A 22,296-nucleotide genomic window follows, 5' to 3' on the forward strand; every position below is an offset into this window, starting at 1 on the left:
GTCAAAGCCCATAAAAAAGGGTTCCTGGAACTAAAAGCCAAAGTATTTTGGTTGAAACCCAGTGCACATCGTTGCTCATCAGAATATGTGTCACTCTCAAGGTTTAAAAGTTAACCTACTCTTCAAAAAGATGGAAGTACAACAGCACACACACATATTTTACTTAAAACATAAAACACATTGTACATTGTAAATGTAATCATACATCTGTAATATACTTGTAGCTTTCTCTATAAAGTGTATGTATTTCATAAATAATTTGCATTTATACTTTTTTTATATAGATATCAACTGATTTTTTGTATTTTTTATTCTGAATATATTTTATACTTGGACTAAGATCCAGAAGGGAGATGTTGATACTCACAGACAGTCTCCAATAACACACTGATCCACTGTTAGTGTAGTAAACCACAGCCCAGCCCCAACTCCCAACCCTGTCAGCCCTCCTATCACCCACCGCCCCATCAACCACCATGGCAAGCTGGCTCCTAGTTAAATTGGTGCTGCTACCATTGGGGAAACCCGTCCATCCATACTTCCTTTTAGGTCAGTCAACCAGTCATTAAATTTGGATACTTGGTTATGGGTTCTGGCCAAATGGTGATGGGATCCATCTCGAATTTCCATAGGATTCCCTCTGTCCTCCATCTCCTCTCCCTCCTAATCCTTTTCCACAACTATCTGTATTGTAGATACCACAGTAGCTATAATTAACGTCTCCTAATGCTGGGTTTTACCTTTTGGAATCTCTGTCATGAGCTTCATTTCCACCACAGAAAAAAAACACCCAGAGACCAGGGACTTTAGGAGTTACCCATTGCATTTCCAGCAGGGAACTCATGTCTAAATGAAGTTCCATGGACTTCATATTAACACCAAATTGGTTAGACCACCCCTGCTACTTAAGTGCCTTCTGGGGGTACAGGAACTTTTAGAGTATGGCTTGCAGTGCTGACTATTTTTGATTGGTTGAGTACTTCCAAAGTACAGTAGCCTCTTTCATGGTCTCTTAATTGATTATCTGGACTTCCGTAATCTTTGGGGGCCTTTAAACCTCCATGGAAATGCAGACAACATTGCATCAAAGGAATCTTTTAATTCCAAGAAAAAAAATATAGTTTCTGATTCCAATGGTCCTGGGTTATTTTGGTGGAAATGGGGCAGTAGCGGAAGAAGCTTCTGGGTAGTAGGCTTGGGAGAATGACCCATACAAATGGAGCATTCATGCTTTACCCAAGGTTGTTGTTCTTCTGTTCAGGGATCTTCTCATAGTAACTCTGTCTTTCTCCTGAAGTTCAGCTGATGTTGATGCTAACCTAAAACATACTGCCTCCACAGATCTCTGAAGCAGTTCTCCTCTCTTAATCTTCCCTTTTCCATCAGAACTTTGTATTTAGCTCCTGTCTGTCTTAAGTCCTTTGTCTTTTGTTACATATCATCCCAAATGAACAACTAACAAAGAACGCCCTAGTAGGCAACTAACACAGATTTAGGTAATGACACAGCAAAGTATAGTTGTTCCAACACAGGTCATAATCTTGAATAATCTGACTAGATTAAGAGCTCATGGGGCATTACAGAAAGCCTCAAAAGGGAGAGTTCTCCATAGCACATGCATGTTTACCTGGGGGCTATTGACACTATGCCTTGCTGAGCCATAATTCGACCCTACACTAACCGTTGAGTTGATTGTTTAGAGAGGGGAAAAGTGAGATTTGTGCCGCTGGGAGCATTCCTCAGAGCCTTCTTTCACTGCACAGCAGATAATCTGATAATCTGATTACAGTGGCTGCAGGAGCTTTCTGCCTTACTCACTGTATATAAATGTGATGCTCTTTGGCACACAAGTTGGTAGAAACAGTCACTCAAACTATTTTTTGCACTAACAATCGAACAGGGTTTTCATGTGTGTGCACGCACTACATTCACATGTAGGGGAATCCAAGATTTTGGTCTGAATGTGGTGATTGTTGATTCTTGAACTTTCCCAAAAGCCATCAGATAATCTTATTTCTCAACTGTATGTGGGACATAGAGACACACAGTGTTGGGGTGAAGTATTTTCACGTAATTCAACTTGTAGGTTTAATATTTGCATAGTAATTCAAATATTTAGATGATATGATTTACTACTTTTTATGCAACTAAGTGCTTCAACTAAACAGCTTTGGGCCAGTGATCCAGTGTGACAGGGATCGTAGCCTCTGAACATAAGGCACCTCCTTTAGCAACTAAACTGGTGCTTTGTTGAAAGAGAAATTAAAATTTAGACTAACCCATGAGTCTAAAAGTAGGAAGACACTCAGAGGACATTCACAACTGATCACAATTTATTTAAAACAGCTAAACACAGGGTCACAGAGTAAAGAGTGACTAACACTAGCAGAGCTAGCACCACCAGCCTTCAGTCCTCCTTGTAGGTTAAGGTCCATATACCTGTGCTGGTTATGTATTGGTCCAATCCAGAAGCCATCTGTCATCTGTGCTTTCCTATGTCAAGGTAGTAGAGCATTAGAGCATTATGCTAGTCTCAATAAACCAAAGCTACAGCACCAGCTAGTGGCAGGTGGCACTAGCTTAGTCAAATCATATGACCAGATTATGAGCTTATAATGACAATAATATTAACTACCCATTTAAACGAAAAGTAAATCTTGTGCTGACAAGCGAGCGTAAGGACGTTTAATTTGTTTGCCGACATGAAGTGTTGGCTTCACTTGAGGTCGCTGATGTGCCGTCCATGATTTTATAAAGTCTATGTTTTGGACAGGTCTAGGTCTCCGGTGTATTCCAGGAAAGCTGTTGTTGTTTAACTTGTATGTGTAAACTGGAGTACATTATTTATTGATGATTTATTGATCTCTGTTTTACAATAACGTTTTCACCCAAGGCAGTTTAAAAGAATCAAATTAGAGTTTCCTCTCAGTAGTTTTGCTGTGGCTCTACTTCTTGCTGAAAAGCTGTTACATACATACTCACACTATTAAAACTGAAAACTTAGATGTGAAACTGATGGGGGAATGTAGTGGAGAAAAAAAGACCTACAATGAAAACATAGTTTACATGTAGTCACGTATAACCCCTTTAGGGCTTCTGTGGAAATCTGGATTTGCTATGATCACTTATCACAAGACAGACAACACTTCCACTGAATCACGCAGCGGTATGTCATGGGGCGTGAATTTGAAAAACAGGTTCACACATAATGGAAATATGCACGGTCCCGTCTCACAGCGCTAAGATGGAAAGATTATCTGGTGGCTTGTTCTGATGCATGAAGGTGGTAGTTCGATCGATACCCACAGCGGATAGAGCGTGGTGATTGGTTGTGCTGCGTGCTGGCCTGCGAGTGACAGTTGTGTGTGTGTGTGTGTGACCCCGTCTCAGGTGGAGGAGCGATCTAAGCTGAACAGACAGAGCTCCCCAGCGCTGCAGCACAAAGTGTCCAACCGCATCTCCGACCCCTCCCTCCCTCCCCGCTCCGAGTCCTTCAGCAGCGGGGGCATGCAGCCCGCCTGCACCCCACCTATCCACCGCTCCATCGAACCACAGGTGTGTGTGCGTGCGGACGTGTGTGCAATGGAGAAGGCATGGGAATGTTTGGTGTGTTTCCTAGACACCAGAAACATCACACAACTAAGTGCCTTATAACATGAACTCCTTCAAAGGTTCATGTTTAAATACAACTCTGTGTTATATGTCTTTTTTCTATTTCAATGTTTTATATCTGTCATTTTCTTTATTTCTTTTTCCCACAATCTTTTTTTGCACATCTTGATGTATTTTCTGCCTCCTGCTTTCTTTCTCTTTTTTGCTATTTTTGCTTCTCCTTTTCCTGTTTATCATTTTCCTACTCTGTAATTCTTTCCTCATTCCTCCAAACTTTGGATTTCCAACTCTTTCTCTCTCCATCCTTTCCTTCATCCTCCAATCAATGGGCTCTCTCTATACTAATACTTTTTTTTGAATCCATCATTGCTACCTCAATCTCTGCTTCGTCCTTCAAATGACTCCCCTCTTACCCATCCCTCAAACTCAAACCCTTCACCTCTTCCTCTGTCTTCTTCTCTCTGTTCTCTAGATGGCTCACCTGGTCCCTGTGAAGACCCACTCCAGCTCCATGTCTGGCTCTCAGTCCCTGCAAGACCAGACAGGCTCGGCTATGAGTGAGGGCATCGGCGTTGGCTCCCCGAGGCCTGATATGCCCCGCCAGAACTCGGACCCAACTTCTGACACCCCAGGAGCCCCGCTGCGGGTCACAGGACGGGAGGATCGGGATCGGGACAGAGACAGGGACAGGGATCGGGACAGGACAGCTTGGCTAAGAGAGGAAGATCTTCCACCCAAGGTACAGAGAAACAAAGACAAACATTAAGATGTGCCTTCTCGTAGAAGATACCTTTCAAAATAAAATGCTTACTGTTTATTTGTTCAACTTCTTGAATGAAACGATGTGGTGTTGTATTACATCTTAGCTGTACTGTTCACATGCCTCATGTGAACTGTAGTGTCTGTGCATTTGTTTTTAATTGTTAGTTATGAAGACACACTCATGCATCAGAATTATCAAAATAAACATGCATCACTCATCTCTCTGGTTTTATAGGTTTGGTGTCTGTCGTTTGATTAAAAAGCTGTCATCATGTTATGTCACCTGAACTGATGTTCAACAGAAGTCAATGCCAAAGTGTTGCAACATTTAATTTCAGAAACTTCCACAGAACTGCTGCACTTACAGAGGTTGCATTCACAGAAAAACACACCCTATTAATACGTCACTTGCAGCACACTGTCTTTAAATGAACCATCGTATTTGGCATCGTAAACAAGCAGATGAAGATTACTAAGTTATTAGGGCTCTACGTGCCAGACTTCTTTGTTTTTATGAGGTCTTATTTATGATGATTCAACAATTAGAAATATTTTGTATTCAAATGTAAAACTTCTCACGGGGGATTATAAGCAAAGCTCCTATTGTGACCTTCTCTGTTTGTGTATTTTGAATGTCCAGGTTCCACAAAGGACCACTTCCATCTCCCCGGCTTTGGTCAGGAAAAATTCCCCTAATGGAGGAGTGGGTCTGGGCCCTCGCACAGGCTCTCAGCTCATACGAGCCAGGTAAACATCATTGTAGCCTACTGTCTGCTACAGAGGACTAAACACTTATATATTTAAAGTATAAATCAATCTTTAAAACAACTTTTAACACATGAAGATAGATATGTTTGTTGTTGTTTTTGTTTTGGTTAGTGCATAATGTTATTCACAAGGATTATGAACATACTTCTGTTGTAATCAGAAAAAAAGCACAGCTATACTTGAACTGACTCCTTTAGATGTTAACTTTGAGAAGCTATTATTGCAGAAATTCTACTCAAAATGTTCATTATACATTGGTTTTAAAGCAATACAATGTTTAAACTAGCTTTTTAAATGATTAAAGAGGCCATACTTTGCTTATTTCAAGCTTTTGACTTCCTCCATGAAACCTCTGCAGTAACTTTACTTGACTTCCAACTCCAAAAACACCTGAAAAGTCTCAGTTTATCCTCTGTTGACTGTATATAACTATGGATGGCGCATCTCCATCCCCTCACTTGTAAAAACTGAGGCCAAAATACCATGATGTGTGCTGATATATAGGATGCTGGTGCCGAATTTTGTAGCCAAAACATGCCAAGAAGTGATCTGGCTGGTGAAGTGGTTATACTGACATCCTTCCCCTCTGCTAACTAAAGCACACATTTCATTTACTGATGAAACATTCAGGTTGGTAGAATCCAAAACAGAACAGATATGTATGTCACTTTGAAACGAACACTCGCGGCTGTGGAAAGCTCGGTAACCTGTGTTTGAGTGTTTGTTTCTCTCTCAGGAACTTGCATTTGCCTGCAGAGCTGTCAATTATGACATCACATCCCCTCATTTTAGCATCAAAAAACTAGCTGAAACCGAATGTCTCTGAAAAAAACGAGTACTTGGATGAAGATTAGCATAAAAAGAGCTAACTATAAAGACAGAATCCATGTTTCAGAAAAGAATATTGAACATGTGTTTTGATTTAAAAGTTTGTCCATGTCCCATCTGTTAACATGGAGGAGGCAGGCTTTATGTCCTATACTGCAGCCAGTCACCAGAGGGGTATACTACAAAGCTGGATTTGTGGTTATCAAGAGAACTTCAGGGTTAACTCTGGATTTTCAGTGCTACGAAGGTGGTTCACTCGTTACCTGAAAAATATGTGGATGTGCTGACGGCAGACTGTACGTGTCTGTTATTGGTCACATGTTGCCTTCTCTGCCCCGTTCATGTGAACGCGCTCAGGGTAATTCTGGATTTTCTCAACAAGTTGATAACCAGCTTCGTATGACAGTTTAGCGTGACCTCCTCTGTTAGGTTCAGTGAAGCCGGATCAGGAGAAGATATCTGGGATATGTTGAACTCGCTTCGTAGTATTCCCCTCAGGTGGAGCTCAAAACGTTTTGGCTTCACCTTTGGAGAGATGTAATGTCATCCATATTTTTTAATAAAGTCTTAGGTCTGACATAGGAGATTTCTCTAGTACTCTTTCTTCTGATTGGCCAGCGCCCTGCAGCTCTTGAAAGTGGGCATGTCTTTGTTCCACTATGAATGAGGCATACAACTATATAAAGACTTCTGTGACTTTGTGATCTCATAAAATCTCCAAGGTAGAAAAATATGTCTGGAACTTTGTGTTTAGAGCAGCCTGCAGACTTTGCACAGATTTGAAACTTTGCTCACGTTTTGTATGAATATTCAACAATGTATATAAAAACAAACCAATCATGGAATGGCGGATCAACCCCCTCTTTAAAAATCTTCTCCTCCTGTTTCAGTAACCCAGACCTGCGGCACTCCGAGCTCTCTCTGGACGCCATGCTGCAAAGAACTTCCTCCAACTCATCATCCTCCTCTTCCCCTTCATCTCAGGGAGGCTCATCCGAAAGGAGAGGTACAGAAAGTTCACAGAATACACAGAACTGAGACACACACACACACACACATACACACACACATACACCTGCAGATACACATCCACACTCGCATGCAAACAGTTACAAACCAGCTTCTGTACTTCCTCTTGTAAACATGAAAACCCAGACACAGAATCACACAAACATCCGCCTCCACTCACACAGCTTCAGCGAGTTTCCGAGGCTATCAGTGGGGACAGTGTCAGTCGCAGTTCTGCTCTGATCAACCTGTCTGATGTGCCCTGTTGCTCCCAGCCTCCAGAGAGATAGAAGAGAGGAAATGAGAGAGGGAGATGGAGGGCGAGGCGCACTGTGAAGTGTCAAACGACAGCCCAGAGAGATATCTAAGATATGCATGGATCAAACACAAGGCAGAACTTGGTTTAGTGTGGTAGGATTGGTGTCCTGTCATGTTTGCTAGGTGTTTTTATCACATAGCGAGAGATAAAATTAAACTGGATGCATCAGGATAGAGAAGGAACAATCCATCTTTTTTTTTGTATCAGCATTTTTTGGTGCTTCTGATAAAGTGGATTTGTTTATGTAGGTCACACGAGTAACTTCTTCCTTCTTCTGATAGGTCAAGCCAAGCAGGAAGGATCCCCTCCTGGAGCCAATCAGGAGTTGAAACCCAAACAAGAGGAGGGCCGTGAGTCAGCCAGACCCAGCAGACCAGCTGTGAGTCTCCCAACACAGACACACACTCTCACTTTCCTGTCACAGCAGCAGTCTCCTCTCTCTGAGTCCTCTGCAGGCTACTTCCACTCTTTTTCTGCTATTCATCCGATTATCTCTCTCTCTGCCTCCCTCTCTTTGTCCTTTTATTCTTCAGAGCTATAAGAAAGCCATAGATGAGGTTAGTGACACTCGAGTCCTGCCCCCTTACCACCAACTCCCCTTTCTTTTATCCCGGTTTTCTTTATCCTGGATTATCAGATCCTGTTTTTACCCCTGGCATGGTGGAAGCAGTCGGTTTAGAGAAGATGATGTTTGTCTCTTTAACTTGGAAACATCAGGGTGTCATGGCGATGGCAGTGCATGTGTGCTTCTACACACATACCTGAGAGAGTGGATTTGGATGCGTGCTTGTGCGAGTGTTTGTGTGAGTGTGAAATGTGTGTGTGTGTGCGTGTGCGTTAGCGTGTGCGGGTTGGAGGTTACTTGAACTGCCAAGCACCTGATAAGTCTCTGCATCTTGTTTTCCTGTTTCTCTGTCGTCACGGTCACTGTTCAGGAGGAGCTGGTAAGAACCACCGTGTATGACGGCTTTCTCCCCCCGTCTGCATGATTTGGTCTGATCCAAGGGCTGGGTGGAATGAGGAGGGAGGGAAGGGGAGGAACCACAGGAGAGTTGGCATGGGGATGACAGGTGGAGGGGTGCAGATTTGTGATGCTGAACTCCAGTAGAACTTAAAGCCTTGTATTTCTCTTTTCTTAACACTGCTTGTGAGAAAAAAAAGTGTTTTTCTGTGATCACTTCTTATCTCACAAAATCAAACCTCTGCACACGTCAGGCAGAAAGGTGGTCTCAGATCAGCACTTTTGTTCAGGGACACCTCCTTTTACAAGCTCGGGTGTTTATGTGACAACAGATGAGTTGTCTCCGTGTCATGATGGTCTGTCCTGCTCTTTGCCCCTCTCTCTTCCCTATCCTTGTGTGTGATTTTCCACAAGTTCAGAGACTAATGATTCAGAAGTGATGTGTTTATTGACTTTTTCTCTTTCTCCTCCTCCTCCCTCTCTCCCTGTAGGACCTAAGTGCTTTGGCTAAGGAGCTCAGAGAATTAAGGGTAGAGGAGGGCAGCAGACCTCCAGTCAAGGTACAATTATCATTTTCTTATTTCAGTCGTAGTCCTGGCAGAGGAAGCTCATTTAATAGTAAAAAGGGTGAAATAAATGAAGACTTAGCCTATCATTATTATTATTATTATAGCAAGTTACAACTCTGAGATCATAAGTAAAAATTATAAGGGAAAAAGTCACATGACACAAGACAAAACATTGACATTAAGAGATGCTTGGTCTTTATTATAAAATAAAAAGTAATTACTATGAGGTCATAAGTTATTATGATAAGATACAAAGTCCTCATTATGAAACCAAAGTGGAAGTTATGAACCAAAAGGTTGAAATTATGACTAAAATGTTGTAGTCATGAGTCAATACCATCTTGTAATTTTGACTCTTCATCTAATAACTTCCACATTTTATCCCAAAATTATGACTAACCTTCATAATTTCAACTTTTAATTTCATAATTAGGACTATTTATCACTTGATTTTGACATGCTATGTCACAGTTGGGACTTTTTATTGAATAATTGGGCCTTGCCATCTTGTAATTTTGCATATTTGGTCCATAAATAGGACTTTTTATCATTTATTTTTGCTTTTCATCTCATAATGATGATTAATGACACATTTTATACATGAAATAAAAATTATACTCTTTTTTTTTAAAGGCTTAGTTTGTTTTTTCTTTGTAAGCCAGTTTAAAAACAAAAATAAAATGATGAAAAAATTACTAAATATCAGTCATTTAGTAAAAAGCGGTTCAGAGATGCATGAAGAGTTTACCAGCAAATCACACAAGTTTTGAAGTCCCTTTGATATGGATAGCACAGAGCTCAGTTACTCTAAATCAGAAAACTAGGGAGAGACTCTTTGTAAATATTGATTGACATGTACAGGAGCCAGCAGTGCTGAATGTAAAAGCATCAAAACAAAAAAATTGCAAATCACCATAACTGCTAAGTAGCATGTAACTTGCAAAACAAAATCAGAGCCCACTGTGTGATTCTGTGTTTCTGACAGTTTCTGACTGTTTGTCCATTTTGTTTTCTATTTTGTGTTTAATGAAGGTGACGGATTACTCGTCCTCTAGTGACGATTCAGAGAGCAGCGATGATGACGGGGAGACGGTGGGACACGATGGGACAGTTGCTGTTAGCGACATTCCTCGCATCATGTAAGATGTCCCCTCTGTTTTCATTTCTTCTCCTCTTTCTGTGTTTTTTCAGGCTGAAATTGTCAGCGTTGATTTGTGTTGAGATATTCACGTCTTAGGAATATGCGCCTTGCCAGCAGCCTGTCAGTATAGTTTTGGTAGAATTGCTTTGTAAATAATCGGATCTGTGTGTGTGTGTGTGTGTGTGTGTGTGTGTGTGTGTGTGTGTGTGTGTGTGTGTGTGTGTGTGTGTGTGTGTGTGTGTGTGTGTGTGTGTGTGTGTGTGTGTGTGTGTGTGTGTGTGTGTGTGTGTGTGTGTGTGTGTTACAGGCCGGCAGTGCAGAGCAGCAGCGAGTCCTACGGAGGGCTGACAGAGGACTCTCTGGGTGATGCCTATAATAGCTCCAAGGACGGCACTTTAGTGGTGAGAGAGGTGATGAATGTGCAAAGGAATACACACACACATGAACACATTCACATAAACACAGTAGGAACATTGATTTAGTAATAAAAGTACAGAATGTGCACTTTTTGTTTAGACTTCACCACACAAACCGGCTCATTTTACTTCCTTATCACTCTTTATCTTTTAAACTCTAACCGTCCTTGATTTTCTCCCTCGACTTTCTATCTCCTGTTTCCTCTCTCTCAACTCTTCCCTCTCTTTGTTACCTTCTCAGGCAGAGGAGAGGAGGAGAGGTGGTCACACAGAGAGTAATGGGTTCAGCAATCATGGTAACCTTCCTGACCTCGTGCAGCAGAGCAACTCTCCCTCCGCCACACCAACCTCAGCCCTGCAGGAACTTGGAGAGATGGCTGAGGTCAGACATTAACACTCATTCCTTGATATGTAAATGAAACATGAAGTTTAAATAATGAAATAGCTTTTGAAATGTGACATGTTGTCATTAATATAAAATGATAAATGAACGTGTTTGTGATATATTCAGGACACTGAAAGTGCTGATGATTAATACGCTTTTCACAAAATATTCTGATGAGAGATCAAATGCTGTTAAAAGTTAATTCTTGGCTGTTCCAGGTGTGCAAATCAAATATAAGTAGAAAGTAGCAAATTGCTATCATTTTACAGCTATTGTCACAGCTAGCATTAGCATTCCACAACTTCATAGCAAACATTACAGTCTTGTAGTCGATACAATAGGAAAGGTCTAAAGTCAATAGTAGTGTTACCTAGCTAATGGCAATGTTAGTTAGCTAATGGTAATGCTAGCTAGCTCAATTCATTGAATGCTAGAGCTAGCTGTTGCTATAAAAGGGTATGCAATTATAGAGGGATGTGGGAACATGTTTCAAACTAAAAGATGTTTTAGCTAGCAACAGCTAACTCTAGCATTCAATTAATACCTATGTATTAATTGAATGCTAACTAACGGCAATGTTAGCTAGCTAATTGCAATGTAAGCTAGGATGGGCTTTAATTAAATGCCAGATTCAGCTGTTTCTAGCTAAAAACATGTTTTAGCTTGAAACATGTTCCCATATTTCTCCAATTTTTTATACCCTTAGGCTTTTAAATGACTCATCAATAAAGCATGGAAATTGCGTTAAAGTCTTGAAGCTGTTACGATCTTTCAAACCTAAAGAAGGAGGCTATTACAAGCAAAATGGCAACCATATAAATGTGACAAGTCACTCACTGTTTTCTGTCTCACAGTTTGGTATAGGCGGGTCCAAAGCATCCTTCACCCCATTTGTAGATCCACGTGTCTATCAAACTTCCCCCAGTGAGGATGACGATGAAAACTCAGCAGAAGGTAAGCAAAACATATGACAGCTTTGCTCACACCTTTGATTTATTCAGTTCATTTATAATTATATTGTGAACAACAGACTATTTTGCAAGTCAATTAATTGTGTTGATACTGAGAGGAAAAGCTTGGCTGCATTCTTTTCCCCTGCAACGCTGAAACAATAAAAACTTTCATCTTACTCTGTTTTTCCATCTTTTCAGGCATGTTTGCCAGTGAGTTGCTGAGGCAGGAGCAGGCCAGACTGAACGAAGCCAGAAAAATCTCTGTGGTTAATGTCAACCCTACAAACATCAGACCTCACAGTGACACACCGGAGATCCGCAAATACAAGAAACGCTTCAACTCTGAGATCCTGTGTGCTGCACTCTGGGGTAGGAGGGAACATCCTTTATCTTTGAACTGTGCTGATTTCCTGTCCTTTGTACAAGTTCCTGTGTCTCTAACTCTTTTTGTTTGTGTGCTGCATGATCAGGTGTGAATCTGCTGGTGGGGACAGAGAATGGCCTCATGCTGCTGGACAGAAGTGGACAGGGAAAAGTCTATAATCTGATCACCAGAAGGCGCTTCTTACAGATGGACGTGCTGGAGGGGCTCAATGTGCTGGTCACCATATCTGGTACGTCCAATACAGACACATATATCACATGAAAGTGCACACTCATACACAAATTCCCTTCTCTGTAGCTCCATAATTACCTTTTGTAAGAGGCATTTTCATCACAGCTTTTCCCAAAACATGAACTACAACACATACAGGGGCATATCCCAACTTTCTGATGGAGGTGGCCTAACAAGGGCACTGACATAAGCCTGGGATCACAATTAGGGCATCAATAAAATAAAATGTCCAACATTTAATTGCAAAGATACTACTGCCACGCTTTTAAAATGATTCTCAACTCGGACAAGACAAATAGCCAATCATACCTTCCTGTGTCACTGCCGGCAGTGACACCACTTGCCACTTATCTAGACACAACCCTGCCAGTTTAAAACACAAGATAAGAATAAATAATAAGCTTATCATCACTTGTTTGGCAAATAAATGCAAGAGTGGTATTAAAAGCTAAAAAAAGAGATCTAAAAGACATATTTAGAGACCTGGACCTGGATTAAGAGCCCAATTTAGCTAATCCAGGTCCATGGCCAAGTATTCTGCCATTGTGTGCTGTTTACTGCCAAGTAGGTCTCTGAAACACTTTGAAAACCCATTGTCATCTCTCCCACTCGCTCTCCTCAGGGAAAAAGAATAAGTTGCGTGTCTACTACTTGTCCTGGCTGAGGAACAGAATATTACACAACGACCCAGAAGTGGAGAAGAAGCAGGGTTGGATTACAGTTGGGGAGCTGGAGGGCTGCGTGCATTACAAAGTCGGTAAGGATCTCTAAGTTGGTTTTGGTGATAAGATTAGATATGCCTTTACTGTTTCCTTAAGAATATATTTGAATGCTTGTGAATTTTGATCACAAGTACCAAGGCTGATATTGGGACTTGACCTGCTGTCTTGCCAGATTGAGCTGATTTTTTATTTTTTTTTTTAAATTGAACCAAATGTGGTTGGAGATAATCAAACTTTTTCAGGCTTTTGGCTGACAAGATGAGGTCTGAAATCCCTAACCAGCTGGCTTCATTTGGAGCAGTTTTAGAAAGTTTTTAATTGTTCAACTGCATTTTTTCTTTTCTAACAGAAAAACTCAGATTTGGTTGAGATTGTATCCTGATGTTAAGAGAACTTGAACAGCCAAAAGTATTAACTTTTATTGCTTTTTCTACTAGTAGAATTGCATTCAAGTAAAAATAACCAAAGGATTTTTTGTCTGACTCTTACTTGAAAAGATTTGTACCAGTGAAGGGAGTTGGTAGATGAACTAAATGGTGCTAACTTTTTGAAGCAAAACATTTGTGCACCGCATTGAAGTACACATGATGTATTCTGCATCATATATGCTCGGTCAGGTTATCAAAGAAGAAAAGTGTGGCTGTAAATTTAAAATGCACTCAACATATGTGTCTGTCTTGTTTCCAGTAAAATATGAAAGGATCAAGTTCCTGGTCATTGCTCTGAAGAACTCTGTGGAAATCTATGCCTGGGCTCCCAAACCTTACCACAAGTTCATGGCCTTTAAGGTACAGGAACATGCACATACTTAAAACACAAGCATACACACCACTCTCATGGAAAGAAGCAGATTAAATATGTTGTGTAACTACAGATACAGACTGATAGCTTTGTTGTTTGTGACTCCATCCTCACCTCTGCACGTCTTAACACATTTGCCTTTGCCTTTGTCTTTTTCCTTCTCTTATTTTCCTCTCCTTCTCCTGTCTTCTCTTTCCCTCTCTGACAGTCATTCACCGAGCTGCAGCATCGTCCCCAGTTGGTTGATCTGACGGTGGAAGAAGGGCAGAGGTTAAAGGTCATCTATGGCTCCAGTGTGGGATTCCATGTCATTGACGTGGACTCCGGCAACCCTTACGATATTTACATCCCCTCACATGTAAGTGCAGGGCCGATATTCTCTCTCAACTCTGATGTATTTGAATTGAAATTAGTGTCTTGATGTAAAAAGGTAGAACAGTATTTTCTCAGTCTCCCTTCTACTGTTATACATGCTGATCTCTCTTGCAGCGACTTCGGCAGCAACTCACACACTGCCTCAAGAGGATTAGCGTCTAGGAATGCAATGACTTCCCCTTGACAAATTACCTTTTTTGATTGATTTCCTGTAGTGCAAGTAAAAGATTGATGGGTACTTTACCACCTTTATCAGACACTTTATACTTTGTTAAATTTGCTGCCTTGGGCTTAGGCTGTCTTTATTAAGTGCACTGAAAAAACGATAAAATAAAAAGTTTAAAAAGTGTTATTTTACCTTTACAGAATATCTGCAATAAAATTCCCTGCAACCAATTGGCATGATGGTCCAGAAGTTAAGATAATATTCTAGCAAGCTTTATTTTAAATTGGTAGCATGCAGCCAGTTCTAACTTTTGGTCACATAAATCACTCATGGAGGCTTGGTAACCATCAGTAGCTCTCTGTTTGTGTGCTTGAATGCTAATCAGTTTAGGGTCCTTGCATGCAGATTCGTTTTTCCATGAGGGCTTCCAAAACGTTATGCTTTTACTCTAATCAAGTTCAACACTGCTCAGCCCAACTCTTGATTTAGTGATAATATTTCAGTAAATATAAATCACTGAATATGAATGTGAGGACACGCAACTGTAGTCCGTGATTAGTTTGATGACATAGAACATGAAGCCTGTGCTTTATGGTAAGTCCACAAGAAGTCTTATGATTGACGACCATTCTTTACCTCTTTAGTTGATTGTCTTTCACTTTTTTTGCCTTTAATCAATACTTCCCCTCTCTCTCCATCCCTGCCAACTTTTCTTTCAGTGTGCCAAATCGTTGAAGGTGACACCCTGCCATCCACCCTGTAGACTAGACCAATAGATCTTTAGTAAAACCCCACAGTGGATGCACAGAAGCACTACATGTGTCTGTGTGCAGTGCAGTTCATTGGAGTAGCGATTAATGTACAATTTAGCTAGAAATCTGTTTGCCTGAATAAATTCATCTTACCCAACAGAGAGAAATTAACTGTTCTGTAAAGATGTACTTTGGTCAGATTGATTGTTTGTTGATGTATTTCATTTGAGTGTGGATGACACTTTTCAGAATTAATATATTTTCTGGTGGGCTAAGATGAGTTTTTTCATCACCATTTCACCTGTTTTCCCTTGTGCCCCCTCAAGTCACAACCTCAGATAGTCTACTAGCACAAACAATTCACCATGACAACATGGCAGTCATTTTCTTCAGATCTCATGCTAAGGGGAGAAAGCTAAACTACTGCTACATTAGCTGCTCATGTCTTCCAGATTTGCTAACTGTAAATATCTGGAAACTGCCCAGTTGTCGTCTTTCTATTGTTTCTCAGCAACTAAAAAGACAATAGATAGTGACAATGTTTGGGTTAACAACATATCTGATAGCACAAAAGGTGTAAATAGCTAAGACATGGCAGCTAACATCAGCATACAACTTGCAACATTGCATTACTCAACTCCTAGCAAACATTACGGTTAGTTTGCTAACATTACCATTAGCTAACTAACATCACTAGCTTATTAGCAATACTGTCAACTAATTAAATCACTATTAGCTTGCTAATATAGCTAAATAACATTACTGTTGGCAGGGAGACTTTTCTACTGTATCTATCAGTAGCTATCAAACAGTAATGATAGCTAGCAGAGGATGAATGCTAATGTTAGCTGTGAACTGTAGCTTATTGGTTATCCAATATGCAGTTTTGCCATATGAATGGCCTGCTGTTCGCTGGTTTATGAAGTCAGTTTTTCTTTAAGCTGCTGAACAACCAGAAAGTAGTGAAATGATATTGAATTTTAGACTTGTACACCTCTGTTCTAAGTAACATTATAACCTGTGGAGGAAAATGGCTGCCGTGTGAAAATGATAAAGTGGGTTTGTCTTTAGAGACTGTATTTTGGTTAGTTCCACAGGTTCAAGCTATGTCTGTGTGTGTGACTTTTCATTTCTTATGATGGTATTTCTCTTTACTTAGCTCAGTAAAAAGAGCTGTCCTCTCCCTATTCATTTATTAAACTGAATTTTACAGATGACAAGCTAAAGCGCAACCCTTTTGATGCACTCACGCTCCTGATATTTGGCAGCCTTTTCCATGTCCACAGACTTGATCTTTAGAGGATTACAGAACGCAGGCTAAGAGCCAGCCAAATTCTGTTGCCCTTAATGCCCATGATGAAACCTCTGTAATATCTTAATCTAATGCAGATTATGATTTAATGTGTCAGATTTAAATAAAGCCCCTTGCATGTGTGCATCTGTCACAGATCCAGAGCCAGGTGACGCCTCATGCCATCGTGGTGCTTCCTAAGACTGATGGAATGGAGATGCTGCTGTGTTACGAGGATGAGGGCGTCTACGTCAACACCTATGGCCGAATCACCAAGGACGTGGTGCTACAGTGGGGAGAGATGCCTACGTCTGTTGGTATGTCCCAGAGACGTGTGTCTGGTTCAATTTAAATGGATTCTTATCAACTCTGGAACCATTAAAACATCTTAGAGAAGCAGTCAGTTCAAATACCTCAATTAAAAATCACCAAACTTGTAATTAAGAGCTTTAAATAACTTCAGTGATGTATGCTAGTACCAATTACAGTGCCACTGTTGCAGTTCCGATTAAAGGTGTCATTAATTCTCTGAATCCAGCTTATGGGAGTTCATTTACGGTTTAATTCCCTTCAGAAATTAGTATATAACATCAGTCTTTAGAGAGGGGCTTTGAGATCTGCTTTGTAGGAACAAGAACAAAGAGAAAAGCAGGAGGAAAAATGGATACATATCATCAATAGTTAATGTAAAAGGAAAAACCAGGGTGAAAGACAGTGATAGCAGTGGGCAACCTACTGTGGAGAGTCTGTCAGAAAGATGTGTGCATGTATGAGCAATGTTTTAAAAGAAAATACCACTTCATAACTTGTTTTTTACTGCCCTCATATGGACGCCAGGGGTATAATACTTAAAGAACCAACAGTATCATACCTTGATATTTTCTTTAACCTGAAAAGCAAAACAGTAACACAGGCTGTTGTTGTTGGTCCATGCTTCACTTACTAACCATGTGCAGTTAATGGTTCTTTTTTTCCCTTTGCCCATGTAGATGTGACTGCTAACTGCGTTTGGTGTTTATTTATAACATCCTCTAATATCAGTGACTGATCAGCAGTGCGCTTCATGTATACCTTTTGTGAATATCAATAAAAAGATTTTGACTAAAAATAAATAAATAAATAAAAAAGAACCAACAGTATCAGTATAACAGGAACTAGGTATAAATCCAGCACCTGTCAGTGCATGAAGAAGCTCAGGGATATGGAATTTTCCAGCCAGTACATTCATATTTATTTCTGCTTGGAACCATTAAATATATGTAATGATATTGTGTCTAGTGTTGCTGATGTTTCTCTTGTATTTTCCTCTTTTTCAGCCTATATCCATTCTAATCAGATCATGGGGTGGGGTGAGAAAGCCATAGAAATCCGCTCTGTGGAGACGGGTCATCTGGATGGAGTCTTTATGCACAAGAGAGCCCAGAGGCTCAAGTTCCTTTGTGAGCGGAATGACAAGGTAAATTAGAAAAAGACAAAAAAAGACAGTTTCTCTTTGATTTTTGGGTTATTCTAATCTGTTGGATGGAAATTACTGTGGAACAATAATGTGATACGTTTTGTAAAATAATTCAGCTTCTCTTAACTTTGCACTGGATGGTCTTCACTGCAGCACTGCCTGTTCGGAAAATCCAAGTGTGAAAACACTGAATGTGATAATACATTTAGCTATATTATGCATAGATCTTACATAGGCTTATAGAACAGAGGGTCTCAGTTGAACTGCCTCATCACTGATTGTGTTGCTTGTTCAGATAAGGTAGAACATAATGTCCATTATCTTATGGGCCAAATATTGACATAACTTTCATCACACACAAAAATACTATTTGTGAATTATTTCTCACTGTCCTCTCTGAAATTGACTTATCAGGGCAGGTAGAGCATATAGCCTCAACCAGCCAGGGATGAGCTCTAGCCCAAACACGCTTCTTATCCTGGCTCTGCCTTCCCTGTCATCTTTCTTCCAAATCTCGACATACTCTTGTCTCTTTTTTCTTCTCTTCCATCATTAAAATGGGGGAGCAGGGGGAGGTAGAGTGTACAGCCAAACCCGTCAGGAATAAGCTCTAGCCCTGACACATTTCTTGCTATGGCTCAGCCTTCCTATCCTCTTTCTAACATCCCTCTACATACACTTGTTTTTCTTCACTTCTCTCTCTTTCATCATTAAAGTGGGGGAGTAGAGGGAGTTAGAGCGTACAGCCAAATCTCTCATGAATAAGCTATTGCCCTGACACATTTCTCGCCCTGTCTCTGTCCTTTTTCTACATACTCTTCTCTGTTTTCTCTCTCTTCTCTCCTTCTCTTTCCTTATGAAAATAGAGAATAGGAGCAGGTAGAGCATACTGCCTCAACCAGCCAGCCAAACAGGCTACTTATCCTGCCTCTGCCTGCCATGTCCTCCTTCTAACATCTCTCTACATACTCTTGTCTTGTTTTTCTTCACTTCTCTCTCTTTCATTATTAAAATGGGGGAGTAGGGGGAGGTAGAGCGTACAGCCAAACCTCTCATGAATAAGACACATTTCTCGCCCTGTCTCTGTCCTTTTTCTAACATCTCTATACATCTGTTTTCTCTTTCTTCTCTCCTTTTCTGCCCACATGAAAATAGAGAGTAGGGGCAGGTAAAGCATGCTGCCTAAACCAGCCAAGAATGAGCTCTTTCCCAAACAGGCTCCAGATCCTGCTTCTGCATTCCCTGTCCTCTTTCTAACATCTCTCTATATACTCATGTCTCTTTTTTCTTCACTTCTCTCCTTTCTTCCATCATTAAAATGAGGGAGGTAGTGCATACAGGCTAGTTTCTAGCCTAGCAGGGGTGAGCTTTAGCCTGAAGGAGCTTCTCAACCTGGCTCTTCCTTCCCTGTCCTCTCTCGGACATCATTCAACACTTTTTTGTGAGGGAGCTTACTGTTGGGGTTTCTTCCTTTAGAGCACAAGTACCTCGTTGAGTTGAATTGATAGTCGTTAAAAGGGATGTCATTGAGAGCTGTAAAAGTTGATGTTTATACTTTGTCCTCCCCTCAGGTTTTCTTTGCATCGGTGCGTTCCGGAGGTAGCAGCCAAGTTTTCTTCATGACCCTCAACAGAAACTCTATGATGAACTGGTGATGAGTCGTGCCACCGTCCACTCTGCCTCACTCTCCCATTGGCTGGACCTGCGACACACCTCGGCCACATCTCACTAAAAGGAACCCGACCGACCAACCGAGATGCCACAAGAGAACTCTTTGAACACCAGAGAGACTTTAACAGTGTAGAAAAAAGAGATATCGTAGTGAAAAACAACAAAGACTTCTTCTAAATAGAGAGACGTGTTATTTAGATTACTTCGGGTCGTGCAGAAGCCATCAACTGACTGGCAAACTGGTGCCACTGACTTTCCAAATATTCCTCCTTTTTCTGTCCCCGTCTGGAACTCTTTCCTCTTTTCGTCCAGTGCGTTCAAGTGTTCAACCTGTCTCTTTCTGTCTCTTCTCCTCCTAATCCTCTACTCCTTTCTCTCCTTCCATCCTGCTTGATCTAGTCATCACTTTCTCAATCCTTTGACACCCATGTCCTCCATTTTCTTCACTTTCTATCTGCGGTGTGTGGCAGAATTACACCTCAGAGGTCGGGGAAAAAAAGATGAATGAGATTTAATATAAATTTAAATGTGATTCTGAATAAGACAGTGTAGGGAGGACAAATCTATTCTGGATGGCAGACGGCCTGATTGATTTTATTTCTCCCTCCTCCACTTCCTCCTCTCACTGTCTTTCTGAGTAAACTGAATTGTGATTTAATTCGATCGCATATCGCTGATAGAGATGCTGCGAGGAGCTGCTGCGAGGAGCTGCTCTCACAGGCGGGCGTTACAGTATGCAAAGATGATGTCTGTGTCCCTTTAAAGTCACATCTTTTCTTCTTCTATTCTCTTTCCTTCCTTCTGTCATCACCACTCATCCCTCTGTTTCCACTCTGAAACTCTGAAGGTGCTGCATCAGATTTACTGTAATATTAAATGAACAATGAGAGCGTCATTCTGTTCATTTCTGTTCGTGTTCTTTCTCTCTGTGTGGCTGCGTCAGTCAGTCTCTGAAGCGTGATGAAATGTACAGCACATCTGTGTCTCTGGAATCAAGTGTGTGAGTGAGAGTGTGTGCGTAAATGTGTGTGTGTTTGACTTGATGTTGACATGAATCCCATTCAAATCAAGTTTGAATCAAAGTGGGATGTCAAAAAAATCAACGTCCTGAAAAAGAGTGAAGTAGCTCAGTCTTTGTGCGTGAACTTTCACCTTAAAGCGATCAAAGCAACGTTGAGTGTGTTTACATGCAGGTTTATCACATGATCTTCTTAGGATGGAGTTTATCAGTTGGTGTATTTGATCACCGAGCATTTAAAAATAGGCAATATTAGCGGTTCATTTTTTTGGAGTGTGTTCCTTTCAGTATTCTACAACACAGCCGTGTTGCTGTAGGGATTTGAATATGCATATAAACGACGTATCCTGAACACAACCTCAGCAGGATACCAGCCTCTGTGCTGAATACTGTGTGCATTGCGGATCGCTGTGGTGTCCTTTTTGAATCATGCTCCAGACTTGTTTGGTCCTTCTGATTTTGGCTCCTAACTGTTTGTACAGTGCCTAGCATGATGTAAGCAAAACTGAAACAGAGGCCAAAAGATTAACGCTCTCGTTCACTTCCTGAATAATCATTTTATTTTTGTGTTATTATCTCACTTTAACACATTGCTGATATCTGTCTCTTTTCATAGAGGTGCACATTAACAACAGACATGACCTGATATTATTTTTGAAAGATAAACCTTGCCAATTTCTTTTAAAGATGCGTAGTTCAGCTCAATCGTTTATTAAAACTGTATTTAATGAATAACACTATGACGGATGGGCTTGTTTTTGCATAGTGATCCATGTTGGAGAGCACTGTAACGCAGAATTTTTTTCCTGGTGGGTACACTGTAGTTACAAACCTAAAGTGAGACACAAAAACACCCTCCCTGTTATCATTTATTCTGTTCTATTATTAAAAGTTTTATATTTTCAGGACTTTTTTACACATCCACACTGTAGCTGTTCCTGTGCAGCTGTAACTTAGGTTCGCTGATCTCCGTCACAGGGAGCAGGCTAACATTTTAGCAATAAAGAGCCGAGCTGAAGAAACCACCGTCTTCCCTGTGTGTGTGTCTGTGTGTGTATGTGTGTGTGTGTGTGTGTGTGTGTGTGTGTGTGTGTGCACGCATGCATGCATGTGTGTGATTAACTAAAAGAGCAAAGTGTGAATGAGGCATCATTAATACGTTTGTGGATTTCACTCTTCCCATGGGAAAACGCTCACAGTCATTACACTGAGGACTCTCCTTTCAAAGATGAAAACCACTGTATTCTTTTCTCTGTTTATTTCTCGTTTTCTTTATTTTGAAAGAGCATTACTAATGTCCTGTTTTGGGATTTATTTGTTTTGTAAAAGAGATGCTGTAAGAGAGAAATAAATGAAACTAGAACATTATGCACCTTGGCTTGTGTGTGTGTTTGTGTGTGTGTGTATTTGCAGGCTTGTCGATTATTGCAAGTGTGCACTCTTGTATCAGCAACCCTCAGACTTTGCCCACCTTAGTGTATCATTAACAGCAAGTGTGCATGTGCTATTAGGCAGAAAACACTTATGTATTTTCACTGTATGTATATTTGAACATAAATAAGGAAAAAAAGACTCTTAAAAAGATGAGAACTATAATTGTACAACAACAATAAAATGTGTACACAGCATATTAAAGTTCATAATATAAGAAAGCATTACATACTGAGAGTAAGATCTTGAAGTAATATTTCACAGACTGTTTGCTC

At 40.6% G+C, this 22,296-nt stretch overlaps 1 protein-coding gene across 5 annotated transcripts in view; it reads left to right on the forward strand.

Moving 5' to 3' along the window:
• The window catches only part of tnika (TRAF2 and NCK interacting kinase a), an 89,561-nt gene extending 67,603 nt beyond the window's left edge, over positions 1-21,958 (forward strand). For 4 of the 5 annotated variants that reach the window (XM_034674762.1, XM_034674758.1, XM_034674761.1 and 1 more), the window contains 18 exons: positions 3,391-3,555; positions 4,085-4,351; positions 5,015-5,121; positions 6,861-6,976; positions 7,579-7,676; positions 8,750-8,818; positions 9,860-9,966; positions 10,276-10,378; positions 10,626-10,766; positions 11,624-11,723; positions 11,921-12,091; positions 12,193-12,336; positions 12,961-13,095; positions 13,748-13,848; positions 14,070-14,219; positions 16,603-16,762; positions 17,762-17,901; positions 19,473-21,958. In XM_034674762.1, the coding sequence (XP_034530653.1) occupies positions 3,391-3,555; positions 4,085-4,351; positions 5,015-5,121; positions 6,861-6,976; positions 7,579-7,676; positions 8,750-8,818; positions 9,860-9,966; positions 10,276-10,378; positions 10,626-10,766; positions 11,624-11,723; positions 11,921-12,091; positions 12,193-12,336; positions 12,961-13,095; positions 13,748-13,848; positions 14,070-14,219; positions 16,603-16,762; positions 17,762-17,901; positions 19,473-19,556 (2,358 nt within the window). In that variant the 3' untranslated portion in view covers positions 19,557-21,958. The remainder of the gene's footprint in view (positions 1-3,390; positions 3,556-4,084; positions 4,352-5,014; positions 5,122-6,860; positions 6,977-7,578; positions 7,677-8,749; positions 8,819-9,859; positions 9,967-10,275; positions 10,379-10,625; positions 10,767-11,623; positions 11,724-11,920; positions 12,092-12,192; positions 12,337-12,960; positions 13,096-13,747; positions 13,849-14,069; positions 14,220-16,602; positions 16,763-17,761; positions 17,902-19,472) is intronic. The other variant, XM_034674760.1, reaches the window with a different exon arrangement.
• The last annotated feature ends 338 nt before the right edge of the window (positions 21,959-22,296 follow it).

Source organism: Notolabrus celidotus, chromosome 22 (genome assembly GCF_009762535.1).
Source record: "Notolabrus celidotus isolate fNotCel1 chromosome 22, fNotCel1.pri, whole genome shotgun sequence".
Taxonomy (NCBI): Eukaryota; Metazoa; Chordata; class Actinopteri; order Labriformes; family Labridae; genus Notolabrus; species Notolabrus celidotus.